The sequence below is a fragment of the Bubalus bubalis genome, chromosome 4, assembly GCF_019923935.1.
Source record: "Bubalus bubalis isolate 160015118507 breed Murrah chromosome 4, NDDB_SH_1, whole genome shotgun sequence".
In the NCBI taxonomy this organism is placed as follows: domain Eukaryota; kingdom Metazoa; phylum Chordata; class Mammalia; order Artiodactyla; family Bovidae; genus Bubalus; species Bubalus bubalis.
Genome location: NC_059160.1, coordinates 18,944,516 through 18,967,975, shown reverse-complemented (window position 1 = coordinate 18,967,975; position 23,460 = coordinate 18,944,516). Strand labels below are relative to the sequence as shown.

The following is a 23,460-nucleotide window of genomic DNA, read 5'->3' as shown; positions in this document are numbered from 1 at the left end:
TTATGCAGAATTTCAAAAGAATGAGTATTCTTTTGACAGATAACACGAATCCAGATGCTTTAGTCTCCTCTTAAAATAGGAAGTTACAGACTTTATAGACCGTATGTTCTCTCCAACTGCTTCAGAGTAATTCATTGCTTCTCAGAATTACCCCCAAGGGATGTTTAATATAGTTGAATTCTTAATAAACTCTTCTCTGTGAATCTACCCCAAAAGGAAGATGTAAAACAATATCAAAACACAAAACTCAGCATGAAATTAGCACAAAAACCTAAGGAGGATTCCTTATTTTCTTTGCATATGCTATTTAAGTTGACAGGTTAGAATTTGATTGATTTTCATACCAGGTAACCTCAGGATGTCAACTCCTTGTGTTACTTTGAGATGCTCCAGGATTCATAAAGAACTTACTTCCTGACAGTTAGGTGGACAGGAGGGATCTGAGATGCCAGTAGGAAGTGGAGCCCAGCAGTTCAACTCTGCAAGGAGTGTAAAGTCACACACACACACACACACACACACACACTTTCCTTCCTTCTTTCTCAAGTTTCTGAAACTGCTTCTTCCTCATGCCCTCAGCACAACCCCAACTGATTCTTAGTCTAGACCTTATTGAATCCAAATGAATGGAGGCAAAATATTATGAAGAAGGCACTAAATCCCCAGGCTACCTCTCTTTCCCTCCATCCCAAGTTCCCCCAGCTCTTACTGGTGAGAGAGAGCTGGTGAAACTTGTAAAGGGAGTAAAGTGCCTCTTTACTGTTAGACTCATATGTGTCTGGATCTAATGTTTTCTTTTATTAGATTTGGGAAAGTGAAGTGAAAGTGAAAGTCGCTCAGTCGTGTCTGAATCTTTAAGACCCCATGTAATTAGCCTTTCCCTTATCCAGGGGATCTTCCCAACCCAGGGATCGAACCCAGGTCTCTGGCATTGCAGGCGGATTCTTTACCCGCTGAGCCACAACAGAAGCCCTGTATTTATGGTCTAATTCTTCCCCGTTATACTCACCATCCTGCCACCTCCAACGCACACACACACACACATGCATACATACCAATTGGAGCATCTAGGTATATAAATGAGGGTTGTTGGGGGAGGAAAAGGAAAGAACATTCCTTTTGCTCCTCAAAAGAGGATACACGTTACATTTGAACGGCATTCTCCAACAAAACCTCCTACATTTACTAAATGTTTGCACTTACCATTTCCTTGCTGTCTTTAAACATAAGGAGATGCGCGTCTTTGGCTAAGCAGAATTCGAGGCTAGAATTCCAGCTCTTTTTTTCCACTGAAAAGTAATAACAGTGGTCACCATACCCCATCCAGAGGTCTGGGCAGTGAGGACAGCCGGCACACTTGGAACCTAGAAAAGAAGAGGTTTGGGTCACATCTTTATGGATCACTTGATCTTGGCAATGAAATGGGGGATAAACTGTCTTTCCTGCTCTCTACCTTTCAGATTAAGGTTTAGAGAAATGTACAACAACGCACAGTCTCAAATTAAATATCTGACAATGTCCAAGTCTATTACTACTACTGAACATTCTATTAAGCAAGGATGTGAAGGGGCAGGGAAGGAAATGGATACAAGCTGGCTGAGGACTGGGAAGAGAGTCCCTTGTTTGTGCTAGACATTAGTATGCACGTGTGACATATACAAAACAGGTAATATAACAGTGTATCTGCATGAATATATTGCTGTACTATTTATATAGGCTCAGAGCATACATTGTGTAACTGCATAATGCACATTGCTTCACTCACGTAGAATCTTTCAGAATATGCAACCTCAGTCTGACACTCCATAACAGTGCAAAAGAAAAGGACAGAAATGAGAAAGAACAAACTTATCTAGAATGAAAGGCTGTTTGGGTTTTGTTTTTTTTTTAATCACAAATGCATTAAAAATTCACTGGAAATTGGATAAAAGACATACTTCATCAAAAAGAATTAATTCTAGATATTAAAAAAAAAATAGATTTTCTGACAGAGAAGGATATCAGCTGCTAAAGCAAAAAGTCATGCCATTCTCCTCACTGAGCTCTTTTATATACAGACACTCTCATTCCTTTAAAATGGTTGTGCTATAGATCTGTGAAAATGAAAGGAAACTGAAAACGCTTTCGAGGTAATTTCAATGAAAATTCCAAAATTCTATTGATTTTCTATTTCCACAAGACATATTTGTATAAACCCACCATAAACACAGTCTCACAATAGGCAAGTGTGAACCATTATATCAAGTGAGCATACGTGTGGATACATAATTGAAGAGCAGATTTTATATCTATTCCAGATTTGAAGTTAAAAAGTGGAGAAAGTAGTCAACCTTTAGACAAGCTTTCTGTAGGAAGGCCTGGCATGGGAACAGCATAGGGTTCTGGAGATCAAGCTATGAAGTCGACACCTTATAATTTGTGCTTTTTCCATACACCTGTGATGGTGTCCAGCCCGAAGGAAAAATTCCTGACTTGCCTAGGAGTCTCCTTCTGTCAAAAGTTGAACTTGTATCTGACGTAGAGGTCCTAAGACTGAACCCTTAGTACCCCAATTAATAAAGTCTGTCCAACCAGTCACTTGGGGCTTCCCTAGTGGCTCAGTAAAGAATCTACCTGAAATGCAAGAGACCTGGGTTCGATCCCTGGATTTGGAAGATCCCCTGGAGAAGGAATTGATTATCCACTCTAGTATTCTTGCCTGGGAAATCCCATAGACAAAGGAACCTGGCAGGCTACAGCCCACAGGGTCTCAGAAAGAGTCAAACACAACTTAGCCACAAAACAACAATAGCAATAGCCTGTCACTAACAATCATGCTCACATAACAAAAACCTAAGTTAGAACTCTGGATTGTGAAACAAAAACCGAAGGCTCTCTGGATCATCATATGTAAGGATGTAGAACTAAATCTAGAAAAGTTCATTTTAGAAAATGGGAAAGCTCACTAAATGGGAAAAATTAGAATATGCTTAATTAAATTACAGTATATCTCATATGAAAAGTTAAACAATATGAAAATTATAATTTGATTTTCATGCTAAATATGGTAGTAGGTAGGAAAATGTTTATGACACAATATCAAACCAAAAAGCAATACACGAAATTATAAGCATATTGTGATCAGAACTATATCCAGCCTTATTGAAAAAAAAAAAAAAGTGAGGTGAGGGGGATTTTAGAGGACTTAACTGAAATCCTGTTAAAAGAATAAATACTTAACACAAATGCATGTACTCAAAAACTAGAAGACTATGCCTGGGAGATACTCTTGGGTATGTTGGTTTATTTTGCTGGGACTATTTTTCAAGTTTTCTGTTATGTTATATTGCTTCTATACACAAATTTTGGTTTAAGTTAGCACTTACCCCGGTACAGAATCCACTGCAATAGCAGCATACTTGCTAGAATGGTGGACAGAAGCCCCAAAGCTATCGCCACATGGTAAGAGCGAGGGGATCTCGAGGAAGAAGCTGCAAGAATAGAATCCAAAAAAATATCCTGAGTCAGAATAAAAGTTGAAGGAGAAAAGGTCAGGGAAGGATAGCTGGGATCTGGAAGCAATTTGGCCTGGTTGGAACTGCAATCCAGGCCTTAAAGTTTCCTTTCCTGGATCTGTCAGGGCCATGCTCTGAAGTTGAGGGTGGCCACCATTAACTTTATCAAGGAATATATTGTACTTATCCAGTGAAACATACGTTTTGTCTTGAAATTGTGGCTTGCACAGTCTCATGCTTTAGTGGTGAGAATATAAACTTGAACAACTTCTTTGGATGGCAGTTTGACTGTGTCCCAAAATCACAAAGGCATTAATTTACCTTTTGACTCAGCAATTTGTCTTCAAGAAATTTTTCCTGCAGACATTCACACATGTATAAAATGTCATATTTTTAAGGCCACTCAGCAACAATATTTGTAGGAGAAAAAGACTAAATTCAACCTAACTGTCTATCAATAAAAGATGAGTCAAATACATTCTGACGTAGCCATAAAGTCAATATGCAATTTCTAACAAAAAAACAAAGACAAGCTTTTTTTATATATATGGAGTGATTTTTCAAGGAATATAAAGGGAAACAGTTAACAAAACAGTCTGTTTGTGAAACAGTGTATGTTAATAGGCATTTCTGAAAATAGACACATGCATCTGATAAGGTTGCTTGCCTTGGGGAGGGGAAACAGGTCAATGGGGACAGAGATAGGAGGAAGACTTTTTATTTTCTTCTATACTTTTTAAATTTTGAACCATATGATGTATTATTTATTCAAAATTGATATAAATAAAACAAATGAAAATAAAATAACTGACACCTCACAAGTGCTTCGGAACCTGTCATAATTGGAAGAGTGATCAGTTTAGGTTGATAATTTGTTTAAGGATAGGACATTACTTCATATTAACTCTGTTGTATACAATGTATACCTACGAATGGTATTTTTTTCATTTGGAAAATAACAGATTTTTCACACCAATTTTTTATTTTAAAATGGTAGTGATCCCATAGTCTGATTGTGTAGGACTGATAGTGTGAAAGGCAAAAATTTATAAAGTAAGGCATTTAAGTTCTAGTTTTAACTCCTTTATTTGATAACCTTTAATTTGTAAGTTGAGAAAATAATTCTGCTTATTTGGGCCTTACTTTCAAATTTAAATTTTAGGCAAATGATACTGTAGATGTAGGTATCTAGGATGTATTTTGAACTTCTTAAAGAAATTCATAGTGAAAATAGCTTAAAATGAGAGAGTTGTGTATTTTAACTATTTGGACTGATAAATCCAAAAGCATTTGATTTTTTAGTGATACAAAAAATACATTTGCACTATAGAACAATATTTAATGAAATAAATGTTGATTTTAGATATTACACTAAGTGTAAAAAAAGTATCAAAACATAATTGCATAAATTGTATATGTGCAACCACAATTCAGTTAAAAAAAATTAACTGAAATTTAATATTTTTAATGTACTTTATATTAAAAGACTCTTAGTGAAGTACTTGTAGTAAAGTCTGTATAAAAAAGCAAAAATATGTCAAAATAGTAATAGTGATGATCACCATGTTGTAAAATTATTAGTGATTTTATTTTATTATATCTGCTCTCATAGTTTCTCTAATTCCTGTAATGAGCATGTAATGATTTTTTAATTTCTCCTGGAGAAGGAAATGGCAACCCACTCCAGTATTCTTGCCTAGAGAATCCTATGGACAGAGGAGCCTGGCGGGCTACAGTCTGTGGGGTCGCAAGAGTCAGACATGTCTTAGTAACTAAACCACCACCAATACTTTTGTAAAGAGATTTTTAATATTGTTTTAATGCTCCTGACCTATTTTCCCATTACCAAGCAGAACACCCCAGAAAGCTGGTGTAGGAATAAACATACTGGTAATAAATAAGAATGTGCAGTGTCCACTGGATACAAACAAAAAACCACTTGCCTAGAAATTAAAATTATAGTCAAGTTTCAACTTATCACGAATTGTGTGATCATATACACAAACTTTAAAATGCACATTCTTTCTTATTTAACATTTCTATTCCTTAGAAATTAGCACAGATATAACCCCAAACAAGGAAAAATAAGTACAAATAAAACATTAAATGCTCTGTAATTTACAGTAATAGAAATAAATCTAAATGTCTAAGTATAGTGGAATGATTTAGCAAATTATAGCAGTGATTTCAAGGGACAATACTAAAACTTGTAATAGTAAGACTATGAGGCAAAAAAGAGAGAAACCTTATGGAGCTACACTAAAGAATGCACTTCATGGGAGTTTGCTCCCCAAGATATAAAATCAAATATTAATTTTGGCACTTACACAGTTATCTGCCTGTCTCAGGAAGTGTTTTCTCGGGGTTTCATGTAAAAATGGTATGTTTCATCTTCAAATTCCCAGAGTCACAGGGTCTAGTTTCTGTAACGCTCTTAATACCTTCTTTCTACACTATAACTTTCTGGTGCAACACCGGGGGTGTGGGGAAGACCTAGTTATATGAATTAACTTCTTTTCTGACAAAATCTTAATATAACCCTGTGGCAAAATTATTGGTGTCCTTCTCTTAATTTCATAGCCAGAAAAACAGAGATGCCTAGAATTTGCACAGCTGGTCCACAGTTGCCCCAAACATTCACAAAGAGATAAAGTTCTCCCAACAAATTTCTTGCTTTAGTTCAGGAGCAATAAAGACAAACAAAATTGCCCCAGCTTGTGTTTCATAGATAAGATGATAGAAGTGAAGGGTTAGAAAACAATTTACCTGAAACCTAAGATCAGATCCTCAACCACATACAAAATTTTCATATTCCAACTCTGGACTTCAAAATGAACCAAAGGCATTTCTCCAAATGACCCTCTATTTTTCTGCATCCTCTACTCCAAATGTATTCTCCATCTCATTTATTCACCTAGCCTACGGTGACTATGGACAGTTTTCCACACTTGATTGGTTAACTCACCTTCTTGCTGCCATCGGTCGTCCTTCAGAGCTTGGCGTGCAGCAGAAGACTTTATTATGGAATAAGTAACATTGTCAGTCATCTTCATCTAATATCTTTCACATTCAGTTGAGAGAATAAAATTATACAAGCGTGAAGAGACAGGGGTAAGTGAGGAAACAGCCCAATCTCTAAACTGCTAGCAGGAAACTTGAAGGTTTTATAAAAAAAAAAAAAAAAAAATGGGCCAGCATGACAAAAGCAGAAGTAATTTTTCAGGAAATGGTTCAAACTCTGGGGCTGCCTATAGAAATTAGTATTCTAAACTCTGATTTTTTGATGTTTTATTTATTTAACCTCACCATACTCTCTAGATGCTCATTAAGTACAAATAAAATTGACTCCCTATCTCACCTAATTCTATTGACCAAGGAAATGTTGCCCTTAAATTCAGTAATTCAATTATGGAAACTGGAATAAAAATATGAGAGTGGTTCCTAGCTATGAATTTATGTCAGATTTTATATTTGCTTGTTTCCTTTTAAGAAAACAGATGAAAAAATAAATAAATAAACAAATAAAAGGAAAACAGATGCATGCCAAATGGGACTGATCTCATTGTTCCTTGGAGCTTTGGGTAGTGGTATAAGATAGAGAAATGGGAGGTTGGTTTGCATGTGGCTGGAATCATGGGAGAAATGGGCTCTTGCCCAGATATATGTTCTGTGAGTGTGTTATACCTCTGTGTTCCCCAAAACGTTCTCCCAATTATGATTTAATCTTTACCCTTCACAGGCAAGAAATTTCATTTAATTTTCTCTCCTTGTTCTCTTATTTTTATATGCTGAGACAACCACAAAGAGGAATAAATTAAGTAAATACATAGTAAGGTGTCAGTTGCTATTGTTCAGTTGCTCAGTCGTGTTCAACTCTTTGCGACCCCAAGGACTGCAGCACGCCAGCCTTCCCTGTCCTTCACTATCTCACAGAGTTTGCTTAAACTCATGTCCACTGAGTCAGTGATGCCATTCAACAATCTCATCCTCTGTCACCCTCTTCTCCTCCTGCCTTCAATCTTTCCCCAAATCAGGGTCTTTTCCAAAGAGTCAGCTCTTTGCATCAGGTGGCCAAAGTATTGGAGCTTCAGCTTCGGCATCAGTCCTTCCGATGAATATTCAGTGTTGATTTCCTTTAGGATTGACTGGTGTCGATAATTTATTTCAAATAGGTTAAATTGAAATAAAAAGTTAAAGAAAATAAAAGGGAACTTAAATTCCAGGAATAGATAAGGTCACCAAGTCAGAATGTATAAAGACAGAAGAGAGGAAAGAGAAACAGGGAGAGCATAGTAATTAAAAACTAATAAAATTCTATTTCCAGCCGTGACAGAGTGATACTGGACTTGGCCTTCAGCCAAAACACTCTACATGACAAAATACATGAGGCAGCTGTTTTCAGGGACGGATCAGGCAGCACTGTGACCCTTGAGAGAACACAACGCACAAAGGTAAGCGCTAAGGTCACTCTGGTATTCTGCCTAGGACCACTTTCTGGCCCAAAACAGGAAAATGAATCCTAAAATAGAGCAGGAGTCTCATGAAGCTGAGGAGGCAGAGATCCAAGTCTTGAGCTGCTTGTTGTTCAGTCACTCAGTCGTGTTTGATTCTTTGCGACCCCATGGACTGTAGCACGCCAGGCTTCCTGGTCCTTCACCATCTCCTGGAGTTTGCTCAAACTCAGTGTCCATTGAGTCAGTGATGCCATCCAACCATCTCATCCTCTGTCGTCCCTTCTCCTCCTGCCTTCAGTCTTTCACATACCTGGAATTTGCAGATCAGGGTGACTGACATGAGAAAGTGGCACAGAGAAAGGTGTCCAAAAGCCATCATGGGAGCTCACCCTCTAAGTCCCTGGCCGAGAGCCAGATGCACAGACAGAACAAGACTCTGTGGTCCCTGCTGACATGAACCTCTGTGGTCGTGCAAGAGTGGTGGTGCAGTGCTGACCAGAGCAAACAAAGAAACAAAGCACAACCGGACAAAAAGACCCACCAGTAATTGAGCTGCCTTTGAGAATGAATGTTGATGCCCTTAAAAGGAAGACAACATAAACAAAATGTGGTCTATATATATGTTGGGGAGGAGGAAATCCCCCCCACACACCCCTCTAGAGTACTTGTGGCTGGACTAATAATAAAATTGACACGACAGATTAACAGGAGAAAGAAAAACATTTTAATTCATGAACATGGAGGATTCATAGAAATGGGACCTAAGAGGTGACCAAAGCAGGCAGCTTTTATACTTCGCAGACAAAGAAACAATAAATTTGTGAGGAGCTGACAAGGCAAAGAAACTTGGGTTTTGAGTGACCAATCAGTGAAGAATATAGACAGAGTTGGGCACTGGGGTAATAAATAAAAGAAATAACAAGCTTCTTGGCCCCAAATTCTGTCTTTGGTGATAAGGGTGGACTTCTATCAATACCTCCAGAGGTGGGAAGCACTCCTTTCACAGAAGAGGCTTACTTCCTGCTTTCAGGGAGACAGAGAGGAAGGCCACAGAGTCACTCTGAATAGGCCATTTCTTAAGTAACTTTAATTGAGAATAATCAATGTGCCACTGAGGCACATTTGGGGGTAGTCTACCCTGGGCCCCAACAAACACATACAGTGAAATAATATTCAGTCTTTAAAATGAAGAAAATCCTGTCACATCCCATAACATGGATAAACCTTGAAGGCCTTAGTTTAGTTTCTGCTTCACTCTTGTCCAACTCTTTGCAACCTCAGGGACTATAGCCTCCCAGGCTCCTCTGTCCATGGAATTTTCCAGGCAAGAAAAGTGTGTTGCCATTTCCTTCTCGGGAGGATCTTCCTGACCCAGAGATGGAACCCACATCTCCTGCCTCTCCTGCATTGCAGGCAGAAAGGAAATACACTGATTGCAAAAAGACAAACACTTTGTGATTCTTTCCACTTGTATGAAGTATCCAAAACATTCAAATTCATACAAACAGAAAATAGATTGGTGGTGGCCAGGAAATGGGGAGGGGGAGAAATGGGTTGTTGTTTAATGGCTTAAGAGTTTCAGTTTTGCAACATGAAAAACTTCTGGAGATTGGCTACATAACAATGTGAATATACTTGTATTAGTCTGCCTAGGCTGTCATGGCAAAATGCCATAGACTTAAACAATCGAAATTTATTTTCTCACTGTTACGGACACTGGAAATCCACAATTAACAGGCCTGAAGAACTGGAGTCTGGTGAGACCACCCACCTTGGGTTGCAGCAGCTACCTTCTCACTGTGGTCTCACATGGCCTTTGCTCTGTGCAGGTATACAAAAGAGAGAGAGCTAGGGAGCTCTGCACTGTCTCTTCTGATAAGGACACTAAGCTGCTCAGATTAGGACCCCACCGTTATGAAGTCATTAACCTTAATTATTACTTCCTTACAGGCCCTTCTCCAATAGAGCCACACTGGAGGTTAAGCCTTCAGCATATGAACTTGGGGGTGGGAGGCGACACAAATATTCAGTCCATAACAATACTTAACACTACTGAACCAACAAACTTTAAAATGGTTAAGATTTTTTTTTTAAAAAAAAAAAAAGGAAGGCAACATAAGAACCAGGGCTCCTTGGGGAAATGACTAATTCTAGGGCCAGGATGGAAAATACACAAGATGAACCTGGAGCATCTTTCAGTCTTTTAGTGCTGGAAAAGCTCCTGAAATCCAAAATGAAACAATTAAGAGCAACAAAATTAATTGGATTATATTGTAAGTATTGGATGTATTAGATTATAACCCAGGAATTAAAAAAAAACAATTTATGAATCCACAGCAACTTATTTTTATTTATTCTCAACAAATAAAGATTGTATACATTTAAGATATACAATGTGAAAGTGTTGATATAAGTATTCATTGTGAAATAATTACAATAAAATTAATAAAAATATCCATCACCTCCAATAGTTACCGTGTTTGTGTGTGTGTGTGTGTGTGTGTGTGTGTGTTATATGTAGTGGTAGTAACACTTGAAATCTGCTCTCTTAGAAAATTTCAAGTAAACGGTCATCACTATGATATACATTAGGTCTCAAGAACTTACTCATCTTATAACTGAAAGTTTATACCCTTGATCAATATTTCCCATTTTCCTCCACCCACCAATCCCTGGTAACCTTTCTACCCTGTGTTACTATGAGTTCAACCTTTTTTGTTGTTTCAAATAGTGAGATCATGTGAGATTGGTCTTTCTGCAGACAGTTTCACTTAGATAATATCCTCTGGGTTTATCTATGTTGTGGCAGAATGGCAGAATTCCCTTCTTTCTAAAACTTGAATAATTTTCCTTTTTATACATACATCTCACATTTTCTTTATTCATTCAACTATCACCAGACACAAAGGCTGTTTCCATATCATAGTCATTTTGAGTAATGCTGCAAAGAACATAATAGTGCGGGTATCTCTTTGAAATAGTGACTTTTTCTTGGATACATACCCAGAAGTGGGATTGCTGCATCATATGGTGGCTCTATTTTTCATTTTTTGAGGGGCCTCAATGTTCTTTCTCATAGTGATTATACAAATTTACACTTCCATTCATTTTGATTTTTCCTTTGCTCTGCAGAAACAGTTTGATTTGTTGTGTGTGTGTGTGTGTGTTAGTTGCTTAGTTGTGTCCAACTCTGCAACCCCATAGACCACAGCCCCACCAGGCCCCTCTGTCCATGGGATTCTCCAGGCAAGAACACTGGAGTGGGTTACCATTTCCTCCTCCAAAAGGAACTATAGAAAGAAAGAAAGTGAAGTCACTCAGTCATGTCCGACTCTTTGCGACCCCATGGACTGTAGCCTCCCAGGCTCACCCATCCATGGAATTTTCCAGGCAAGAGTACTGGAGTGGGTTGCCATTTCCCTCTCCAGGTAGATTTGCTGTAGTCCTACATATTTATTTTGGCTTAGTTGCCTGTGCTTTTGGTGTATATTCCAAAAAACTCATTGCCAAGACCAAGGTCAAGGAGGTTTCCCCCTATGTTTCCTACTAGGGGTTTCATGGTTTCAGATCTTACTTTTAATTTTTTAATCCATTTTGAATCATTTTTGTGCATGGTGTTAAAAAAAAAGGTGTGGGGAGGGGTGGGCAATTTCATTCCTTTGCATGTAGAAATACCATGGACAGAGAAGCCTGGTAGGTTATAGTCCATGGGGTTGTAAAGAGTCAGACATGACTTAGCAGCTAACAACAAAAACAATCCAGTTTTCCCAATATAATTTATTTAAGAGACTATCCTTTCTCCATTGTACAGACTTGATTCCTTTGTCAGAAATTAGATGATTAATAAACATGAAGTTGACTTTCTTCATATACATGAAGAAGGAATGATGCCCGCAAAATGAAACTGTTCTTCCTACCATTTTTTTTTTCATGGTTATTCTCAAGTTTTTGGCTCTATTGTGTTGCTAATGCTTCTTAAGTGAACTCCTGAGGTCACCCAGAGCAATTTTTGTTAGTAGATACCTGTCTAATTGTTGTTCTTTGTGGGAAGGACAGAGGTTGGACTCTCCTTCTCTGCCATCATGCTGATGTCACTCCTCTAAATCTGTACTGATTTAAATAAATAACTGAATAAATACATAAATGGGGGAGAAGTTAAAATTTTTCCTTACAGAGATTCCAAACAATATATGGAGATATTCCTGCCTCATCATGTGCAATTTATTCCTTCTCCCCTTGAGCATTGGCAAGACTTAGCGACTCACTTCTGAATAATAAAGTATGGATGTGAAATACAGTAATTTTATGTAAGAGAAACCTGGCAATACAACTGAAACCCATGAACAGGGTTAAAAGTGTGAACCATTAGTGATGTCTTGTTAATATCATGCACCTGAATATGATGCAATGAGAAAGACACCTAATCACTAAAGTATATTTCACCAAAACCCTTAACATCAGACAAACATGAAAAATAATCAAATAACTACAGTCTGAGAAGTATTCTCAGTTTAGTTCAGTTCAGTTCAGTCGCTCAGTCATGTCCAACTCTTTGCAACCCCATGAATCGCAGCACACCTGGTCTCCCTGTCCATCACCAACTCCTTGAGTTTACTCAAACTCATGTCCATCGAGTCGGTGATGCCATCCAGCCATCTCATCCTCTGTCGTCCCCTTCTCCTCCTGCCCCCAATCCCTCCCAGCATCAGGGTCTTTTCCAATGAGTCAGCTCTTCGCATAAGGTGGCCCAAGTATTGGAGTTTCAGCTTTAGCATCAGTCCTCCCAAAGAACACCCAGGACTGGTCTCCTTTAGAATGGACTGGTTGGATCTCCTTACAATCCAAGGGACTCTCAAGAGTCTTCTCCAACACCACAGTTCAAAAGCATCAATTCTTCACTGCTCAGCTTTCTTCACAGTCCAACTCTCACATCCATACATGACCACTGGAAAAACCATAGCCTTGACTAGATGGACCTTTGTTGGCAAAGTAATGTCTCTGCTTTTCAATATGCTATCTAGGTTGGTCATAACTTTCCTTCCAAGGAGTAAGCGTCTTTTAATTTCATGGCTGCAGTCACCATCTGCAGTGATTTTGGAGCCCAAAAAAATAAAGTCTGACACTGTTTCCACTGTTTCCCCATCTATTTCCCATGAAGAGAAGTATTCTGAATATCTAATCACTACTCTTCAAATTCATCAAGGTCATAACACATAAAACACCAGAGAAAACTACAAAATAAGGAAAACTAAATGCAAATGTAAAAAACTAAATGTAAATGGGTTACATCCTGGAGTAGGAAAAAAAATAATAATGGAAAACTGGTGAGATTCAAAGAAAACCTGGAGTTAGTTAATAATAATGTAGCAATGTTTATTTCTTGGCTTTGACAAATGTACCATGATTATTTAAGATGTTGACATTGGGGGAATGGGGTGAAGGGTATAAAGGAATGCTTTCTACTATCTTTGAAACTTTGAAGAATTTCAGCAGAGAAGTAGAAACTATAAAATAGAACCAAGTGAATATTCTAAAACAGAAAAAAAAATCCATAAATTTTTACTTTAACATTTTTTTAAAAATGAGATTAACAGCAAATTTGAGAGAACAAAAGAAAAAGTCAGTGAATGTGAAGGTCTATTGCTAGGAATTATCTAATATGAAGAAAGGGGAAGAAATGAACTTCTCTTGAGTTCCCAGAGTTTTAGTGACCTGTAGGATAACGTTAAGTAGTGTAACGTAAGTGCTATATTTATAAGGTTCTAGAAATACAGGAGAAATATAATAGAGAAGCACAAGAATTTGAAGAATTAATGGTCAAATAATCCCCAAATATAGTGCAAAACTTAACAGCTATGAGAAAATGAATCCCAATGAGGATAAAAGGAATATCACACATAAAGAATAATGTGATAAAACTGCTGAAAATCAAGGATAAAGAGAAAAGGTTGCAAGCAGTCAGACTAAAATAACACATTAACAAAGGATAACAATGACATGAATGGTAGCTGAATTTTCATCAGAAACCAAAAAAGAGAAAGACAACAGAATGATATTTTTAGTAAGGTAACAGAATAACACTATTGGTTCAACCACTACAAAAAACAGTATGGAGGTTCCTCAAAAAATTAAAAATAAAAATACCATATGATCCAGAAATTCCATTTCTGGGGACATATCCAAGGGAAATAAAGTCACATTCTCAAAGAGATACTGTGCCTCCATGTTCACTGCAGCATCATTTGTAATAGTTAAGACATGGCAATAACATGTGTCCATCAATTAATGAATGGTTAAAGAAAATGTAAGACATACATATCTGTCTCACATTTATATATACATATATGTATGTATGCATGTATGTTCAGTTCAGTTCAGTTTAGTCCCTCAGTCCTGTCCAACTCTTTGTGACCCCATGAACTGTAGCACGCCAGGCCTCCCTGTCCATCACCAACTCCCAGAGTTTACCCAAACTCATGTCCATTGAGTGTAATGCTATTCAACCATCTCATCCTCTGTCATCCCCTTCTCCTCCTGCCTTCAATCTTTCCCAGCACCAGGGTCTTTTCAACTAAGTCAGCTCTTCGCATCAGGTGGCCAAAGTATTGGAGTTTCAGCTTCGACATCAGTCCTTCCAATGAACACCCAGGACTGAGCTCCTTTAGGATGAACTGGTTGGATCTCCTTGCAGTCCAAGGGACTCCAAAAGTCTTCTCCAACACCACAGTTCAAAAGCATCAATTCTTTGGCACTCAGCTTTCTTTATAGTCCAACTCTCACATTCATACATGACCACTGGAAAAACCATAGCCTTGACTAGATGGATCTTTGTTGGCAAAGTAATGTCTGTTTTTTAATATGCTGTCTAGGTTGGTCACAACTTTCCTTCCAAGGAGTAAGTGTCTTCTAATTTCATGGCTGCAATCACCATCTGCAGTGATTTTGGAGCCTAGAAAAATAAAGTCAGCCACTGTTTCCACTGTTTCCCCATCTATTTGCCATGAAGTGATGGGACTGGATGCCATGATCTTACTTTTCTGAATGTTGAATTTAAGCCAACTTTTTCATGCTCCTCTTTCACGTTCATCAAGATGCTCTTTAGTTCTTCTTCCCTTTCTGCCATAAGGGTGGTGTCATCTGCATATCTGAGGTTATTGATATTTCTCCCGGCAATCTTGATTCCAGTTTGTGCTTCCTCCAGCCCAGCGTTTCTCATGATGTACTCTGCATAGAAGTTAAATAAACAGGGTGACAATATACAGCCTTGACGTACTCCTTTTCCTATTTGGAACCAGTCTGTTCTAACTGTTCTAACTGTTGCTTCCTGATCTGCATACAGGTTTCTTAACAGGCAGGTGAGGTGATCTCGTATTCCCATCTCTTTCAGAATTTTCCACAGTTTATCATGATCCACACAGTCAAAGGCTTTGGCATAGTCAATAAAGCAGAAATAGATGTTTTTCTAGAACTCTCTTGCTTTTTCCATGATCCAGCAGATATTGGCAATTTGATCTCTGGTTCCTCTGCCTTTTCTAAAACCAGCTTGAACATCTGGAAGTTCACGATTCACGTATTGCTGAAGCCTGGCTTGGAGAATTTTGAGCATTACTTCGCTAGCATGTGAGATGAGTGCACTTGTGTGGTAGTTTGAGCATTCTTTGGCATTGCCTTTCCTTGGGATTGGGATGAAAACTGACCTTTTCCAGTCCTGTGGCCACTGCTGAGTTTTCCAAATTTGCTGGCATATTGAGTGCAGCACTTTCACAGCATCATCTTTTAGGATTTGAAATAACTCAACTGGAATTCCATCACCTCCACTAGCTTTGTTCATAGTGATGCTTCCTAAGGCCCACTTGACTTCACATTCCAGGATGTCTGGCTCTAGGTGAGTGATCACACCATCATGGTTATCTGGGTCAAGAAGATCTTTATATCATTCAGCCATAAAACAGAAGAGAAGGAAATTCTGCTACTTGTGACAACATGGATAGACCCCGAACTCATAGAAAAAGAAAGTAGAACAGTGGCTGTCAGGGACCAGGGAAGGAGAAATGGAGAGATGTTGGTCAAAAGGTACAAGCTTCCAGTTACAAGATGAATAAATTCTAGAGATTTAAAGTACAATATAGTGACTATACCTAACAACACTGTATTGTATACTCCAAATTTGCTGAGAGTAAATCTTAAATGTTATTCCTGTCATAAAAAAAATAAAGGTAAGTATGTGAGCTGACTGATTTAGAAATTAACTTTACTGTGGTAATCATTTCACAACATATATATGTATCAAATCATCAGGTTGCACACCTTAAATTTACACAATGATATATGCCAATCATGGGCTTCCTGGATAGTTCAGCTGGTTAAAAAAAAATCCGCCTGTAATGCAAAAGACCCCAGTTCAATTCCTGGGTCAGGAAGGTCCCCTGGAGAAGGAATAGGCACCCCAGTATTCTTGGGCTTCCCTAATGGCTCAGACAACAAAGGATCTGCCTGCAATGTGGGAGACCTGGGTTCAGTCCCTGAGTTGGGAAGATCCCCTGGAGAAGGGAATGGCTATCCACTCCAGTATTCTTGCCTGGAGAATCCCCATGGACAGAGGGCTACAGTCCATGGAGTCAAAAAGAGCCAGACACAACTGAGCAACTATCCACAGCACAGAGTAATTAAGGTGACTTTTTGTACATCTAAAAAAAAAAATGCATACATTTCTAAATAATACATAGGTCAAATTTTGAAAATATTAATTATTATAAAAACACAATAGGAAAATTTGTAGAACACAGCTAAAACAGAGGTTTAGAGGGAATTCTAAAGCTATAAGTTAATACAGAAGCAGAAAGACTTTAAATAAATAATCAAGTTTAAGAAAATAGAAAAAGAAGGGCAAATTAAAACCAAAGTAAGCAGAAGAAAGGTCAGAATTTTAAAATCTGAAATCAAGCAGCAATAGAAACCAAGCAATAGAAATTTTAAAAACCGATCAATAGAAAAATTAACAAAACCAAAATTTGGTTCTTTGATAAGATTATTGACTGATAAACATTTTTTTCTTAATATATATATTTTATTGAAGTATAGTTGACTTATAATGCTTCAGGTGCAGAGCAAGGTGATTCAATTAAACATATACACATATATTATTTTTAAGATTACTTTCCACTACAGCTTATTACAAGAGATTGACTATAGTTCTCTGTACTATACAGTAAACCTTTGTTGCTTCTTGCATATTTTTTTAATTAGACATCTACCATTCTATTCATACTACATCAAGTAAGTGGAATCAAAATATCATAAATTTTTTAGTTAGGCAAAAATTCATAAGTTTTCTAAAATATATCTTATACATACTATTTATATATATGTATACAAAAGCTTTTCTACTATGCTTCATAAGGTCTTGAGAAAGAACATCAAAAAAAAAATAGATGGAGAAACTGGAAAACATAAACTAAAATGGGATTACTGAATATGAAATAGAAAAAGCTAAACAAGCTAGATAAAAATAAAGATCATCATATAGTCCTGTTGTTTTTAAACATGGCTGCTCATTAGAAACATATCTGGAGTTTTGAAGGAAAAAAGCTATAATACCTGGGCATTTGTATTTTTCAAAAAATTCCAAGATAATTCTGATATACATCTGGATTTTTAAAAGTGATTACAGATTTTTCTATTAAATAGTAGTTTGGTGATATAAAATTCTATTATATTTCTGTATCTTGAAATAAAAGGAAGATTTACACTAACTTACTTCAAGACTTATAAAATTAGAATCAAGACAGTGTATTGTTGGCATAATAATAAACAAGGAGATCAATGGAACAGAATTAAGTCTAGCAATAGAACCACATTTATACAGTCAACTGATTTTCAACAAATGTACAAAGCAACTTAAGGAGAAAGAAAAGTCAACAAATGTTACTGGAAGACCTATATATCAACATGGGAAAAAAACTGACCTTGACTCAATTATACAAAAAAAAAAATTAATTTAAAATTGGCTTAAATTGAAGAAAGTAGGGAAAACCACTAGATCATTCAGGTATGACCTAAATCAAATCCCTTATGATTATACAGTGGAAGGGACAGATTCAAAGGAAGACATCTGATAGACAGGGAGGTTCATGATATTGTACAGGAGGCACTGATCAATATCATCCCCAAGAAAAAGAAAGGCAAAAAGGCAAAGTGGTTTTCTGACAAGGCCTTACAAATAGCTGAGAAAAGAAGAGAAACTAAAGCCAAAGGAGAAAAAGAAAGAATTACCCATTTGAATGCAGAGTTCCAAAGAATAGCAAGGAGAGATAAGAAAGCCTCCACCAGTGATCAATGCAAAGAAATAGAGGGAAACAATAGAATGGGAAAGATCAAAGATCTCTTCAAGAAAATTAGAGATACCAAGGGAACATTTCATACAAAGATGGGCTCAATAAAGGACAGAAATGGTAGGGACCTAATAGAAGCAGAAGATATTAAGAAGAGGTGGCAAGAATACACAGAAGAACTGTACAAAAAATATCTTCATGACCCAGATAACCATGATGGTGTGATCACTCACCTAGAGCCAGACATCCTGGAATGTGAAGTCAAGTGGGCCTTAGGAAGCATCACTATGAACAAAACTAGTGCAGGTGATGGAATTCCAGTTATTTCAAATCCTAAAAGATGATGCTGTGCAAGTGCTGCACTCAATATGCCAGCAAATTTGGAAAACTCAGCAGTGGCCACAGGACTGGAAAAGGTCAGTTTTCATTCCAATCCCAAAGAAAGGCAATGCCAAAGAATGCTCAAACTACCACACAAGTGCACTCATCTCACATGCTAGTAAAGTAATGCTCAAAATTCTCCAAGCCAGGCTTCAGCAATAAGTGAACTGTGAACTTCCAGATGTTCAAGCTGGTTTTAGAAAAGGCAGAGAAACCAGAGATCAAATTGCCAATATCTGCTGGATCGAAAAAGCAAGAGAGTTCTAGAAAAACATCTATTTCTGCTTTATTGACTATGCCAAAGCCTTTGACTGTGTGGATCACAATAAACTGGAAAATTCTGAAAGAGATGGGAATACCAGACCACCTGATCTGCCTCTTGATAAACCTATATGCAGGTCAGGAAGCAACAGTTAGAACTGGACATGGAACAACAGACTGGTTCCAAATAGGAAAAGGAGTTCGTCAAGGCTGTATATTGTCACCCTGTTTATTTAACTTCTATGCAGAGTACATCATAAGAAACGCTGGGCTGGAGGAAGCACAAGCTGGAATCAAGATTGCCGGGAGAAACATCAATTACCTCAGATATGCAGATGACACCACCCTTATGGCAAAAAATGAAGAGGAACTAAAAAGCCTCTTGATGAAAGTTAAAGAGGAGCATGAAAAAGTTGGCTTAAAGTTCAACATTCAGAAAACGAAGATCATGGCATCTGGTCCCATCACTGCATGGGAAATAGATGGGGAAATGGTGGAAACAGCGTCAGACTTTATTTTGGGGGGCTCCAAAATCACTGCAGATATTGCAGCCATGAAATTAAAAGACGCTCACTCCCTGGAAGGAAAGTTATGACCTGCTGCTGCTGCTGCTGCTGCTAAGTCGCTTCAGTCGTGTCCGACCCTGTGCGACCCCAGAGACAGCAGCCCACCAGGCTCCCCCATCCCTGGGATGCTCCAGGCAAGAACACTGGAGTGTGTTGCCATTTCCTTCTCCAGTGCATGAAAGTAAAGAGTGAAAGTGAAGTTGCTCAGTCATGTCCGACTCCTAGTGACCCCATGGACTGCAGCCCACCAGTCTCCTCTGTCCATGGGATTTTCCAGGCAAGAGTGCTGGAGTGGGGTACCATTGCTTTCTCGGAGTTATGACCTAGATAGCATATTAAAAAGCAGAGATATTACTTTGCGAACATGGGTCTGTCTAGTCAAGGCTATGGTTTTTCCAGTGGTCATGTATGGATGTGAGAGTTGGAATTGATGCTTTTCAACTGTGGTGCTGGAGAAGACTCTTGCAAGTCTGTTGGACTGCAAGCAGATCCAGCCAGTCCATCCTAAAGGAGACTAGTCCTGGGTGTTCACTGGAAGGACTGATGCTCAGGCTGAAACTCCAATACTTTGGCCACCTCATGTGAAGAGCTGACTCATTGGAAAAGACCCTGATGCTGGGAGAGATTGGGGGCAAGAGGAGAAGAGGACGAGAGGATGAGTTGGCTGGATGGCATCACCAACTCGATGCATATGAGTTTGGGTGAACTCCGGGAGTTGGTGATGGACAGAGAGGCCTGGCATGGTGCAATTCATGGGGTCACAAAGAGTCGGACACGACTGAGCAACTGAACTGAAGTGCTACTAGAGCCATCTTACAGAAAAAAACAAATGAACCTTTTGGCCAACCCAATATATAATTCAATTTTATATGAAATTCTGGATTAGACAAAATTAATCTATGATAAAAATTTCAGAGCCTCTAGGGCTAGGAGAAATGACGGGAAAGGGGCATGAAGAAATTATCTTGGGTGGCGAAATTTTTCTAAATCTGGATTAGAGGGTGTTATAGTTTTTCTAGTAGTCATGTATGGATATGAGAGTTTGACTGTGAAGAAAGCTGAGCGCCGAAGAATTGATGCTTTTGGACTGTGGTGTTGGAGAAGACTCTTGAGAGTCCCTTGGCCTGCAAGGAGATCCAACCAGTCCATTCTAAAGGAGACCAGTCCTGGGTGTTCTTTGGAAGGACTGATGCTAAAGCTGAAACTCCAATACTTTGGCCACCTCATGTGAAGAGTTGACTCATTGGAAAAGACTCTGATGCTGGGAGGGATTGAGGGCAGGAGGAGAAGGGGACGACAGAGGATGAGATGGCTGGATGGCATCACTGACTCGATGGACGTGAGTTTGAGTGAACTCAAGGAGTTGGTGACAGACAGGGAGGCCTGGCGTGCTGCAATTCATGGGGTCTCAAAGAGTCAGACACAACTGAGCAACTGAACTGAACTGATAGTTGTGATGCACTTATCAAGATTCACTGAATTATATACTTAACAGTTGTGAATTTCATGATTTATACATTTTACTGCAACAACAAAAAATAAAGCTTTAAACAAATATTGAACTCTAATTAGTAGACTTTCTTTACCAGCTCTAAAACTACTTCCTGTATTTTTCTCATGTATGAGCAAACATATAAACATACTGAATATAATTGGTGATGATTTCTCACCTTTGGCAAGATATATAGATTTCCTGTCTGCTGAGAAAGGCAAAAGCAATGATCACAAGTAACAATAAACATGCACTGTAATCAGATCTCAGTTTCTCTTTTTTCTTTTTCTTTTTTTTTTTAATTTTATTTTTAAACTTTACATAACTGTATTAGTTTTGCCAAATATCAAAATGAATCCACCACAGGTATACATGTGTTCCCCATCCTGAACCCTCCTCCCTCCTCCCTCCCCATTCCATCCCTCTGGGTCGTCCCAGTGCACCAGCCCCAAGCATCCAGTATCGTGCATCGAACCTGGACTGGCAACTCATTTCATACATGATATTTTACATGTTTCAATGCCATTCTCCCAAATCAGATCTCAGTTTCTCAATACCCTTCTCCACTAAGAGGAACCAGGCCCCCTTTGAGATATGACTGATACTAGGGTAAGAAAAGTTCAAGATCCACATGGAACATCTATATACCCAAAAGTACAAAAACTGCTCAAAAAATTACAGGGACCAGTCAAAAAGACAAAGAAGCCATCATATACAGGCTCCCACTGACAGTTCACCTAGTGACCCAAGCCCTCTGGCAATTTTTCTGTCATATCATCAGTCACCTGCAAGTTCCTGTGGCAGGAACCACACTCTTTCTTCAAAGGTCTGAATCTCTCCCATGTGTTTGGCAAGGTAGCACTTACTTTAGGTTTCTAAGTCGCTTTCTTGTTAACTCAATTTCAGCCCTCAAGGCTGTAGCTGTATTTTGTAGTTCCGACTTCTGCACAACTTATTAGAGTCCTCGCTTACCCCTTTTAGTAATTATATTTTACTAAGAAACAATTCTTTACACTAAATTTTTCCTTAAAAAATCCCTTATGTAGTATCCGTCTTCTGATTGGATCCTGAGTGTGACACAGTATTTCTCTCTTAGTCCTGTCAAGCAATGCATGCCTAAATCATGAGGCAACATCAGACCAAACCAAAATGAGAGACATTCTACAAAATAAGTAACCGGTACTTTTCAAAATGTCAAGGTCAAATATGATAAATAAAAATGACAACTACTGGATGCTTGGGGCTGGTGCACTGGGACGACCCAGAGGGATGGTATGGGGAGGGAGGAGGGAGGAGGGTTCAGGGTGGGGAACACATGTACACCTGTGGCGGATTCATTTTGATATTTGGCAAAACTAATACAATTATGTAAAGTTTAAAAATAAAATAAAATTAAAAAAAATTACAACTAATTGCAATGTGTCACTCTGACTTGGTTTCCATGGTTGGGAAAGGGAAAAAAGTGCTATAGATCCTAATTTTGATAATTATACTGTACTAATATAACAATGTCTTTATTCTTGGGAAATACACACTGATGTACTTAGCAGTAATACTTAGTGGTAAAGGGGAACTTACCCTCATATTGTTCAAAATAAACGTGTATGCCTGTGTGTGTAGGGAGGATGGAAGAGCACGAGAGAGACTAACAAAGCAAATGGGGCAACATGTAAACACTTGGTGAATCTGGTAGTCTATGCACGAGTTCTTTGTACTATTCTTGCATCTCTTCTAAAAATTTTAAGTTATATTAAAATTGAAAATTATATATTTAGTTCTTGAAATATGTTAAATATGATCATTTTTAAAAGGATAGCATCAATAAAAGTTCAAGATCGAAATCTGGCTCAAGATGGCAAATTAAATACATGATGTATAATGGGACTGAGAAGCTACCAAATTTTGAAAGATCGCTGAGCAGATCAGAAAATATAAGATAGAGTATATCTGACAGTGAAACCATAGAAAAATCCATTACACAGAATTCATACAGAACAAACCTGTTGAGAGCTTAAAAAAAGGCATTCCCAATGAAGCTCCCATCTCAATTTACTTTGTTTAGAAAGCAGTTCTATTGACATATACACACGACCTCAAAGCAATGAATTGAAGGAAGGATTCAGAATACCTAGCTCTTTCAAGCATCCTTCCCTTTTCTGCATATAGGAAAGAAGAGGCATCCTTAGCATTTGATTTTAAGAACCTCCTGGAATCACTTTCTTAATACTTTTTACCAGAGTATTGTTGATTTACAATGTTGTGCTGGTTTCTGCTGTATAGCAAAGTGTCAGTTATATATACACATATATCCACTTTTTTTTAGATTCTTTTCCCATATAGGTCATTCAGATCAGTTCACTTCAGTTCAGTTGCTCAGTCGTGTCCGACTCTTTGCGACCCCATGAACCACACGCAGCACGCCAGGCCTCCCTGTTCATCACCAACTCCCGGAGTTTACCCAAACTCATGTTCATTGAGTCA

The 23,460-nt window shown here is 38.2% G+C and overlaps 1 protein-coding gene across 10 annotated transcripts in view; it reads right to left on the bottom strand.

Annotated features, from left to right (window-relative positions):
- KLRG1 (killer cell lectin like receptor G1) overlaps positions 1 to 7,347 on the bottom strand; it is a 28,214-nt gene extending 20,867 nt beyond the window's left edge. For 2 of the 10 annotated variants that reach the window (XM_025283177.3, XM_045165285.1), the window contains exons 1-3: positions 6,460 to 6,659; positions 3,366 to 3,470; positions 1,204 to 1,364 (exon numbers count right to left, since the gene is read on the bottom strand). In XM_025283177.3, coding sequence (XP_025138962.3) covers positions 1,204 to 1,364; positions 3,366 to 3,470; positions 6,460 to 6,547 — 354 coding nt within the window. In that variant the 5' untranslated portion in view covers positions 6,548 to 6,659. Of the gene's footprint in view, positions 1 to 1,203; positions 1,365 to 3,365; positions 3,471 to 3,695; positions 3,852 to 6,459 lie in introns of all 10 variants that reach the window. The other 8 variants (XM_045165286.1, XM_025283182.3, XM_025283175.3 and 5 more) reach the window with 8 other exon arrangements.
- Between the last annotated feature and the right edge of the window lie 16,113 nt (positions 7,348 to 23,460).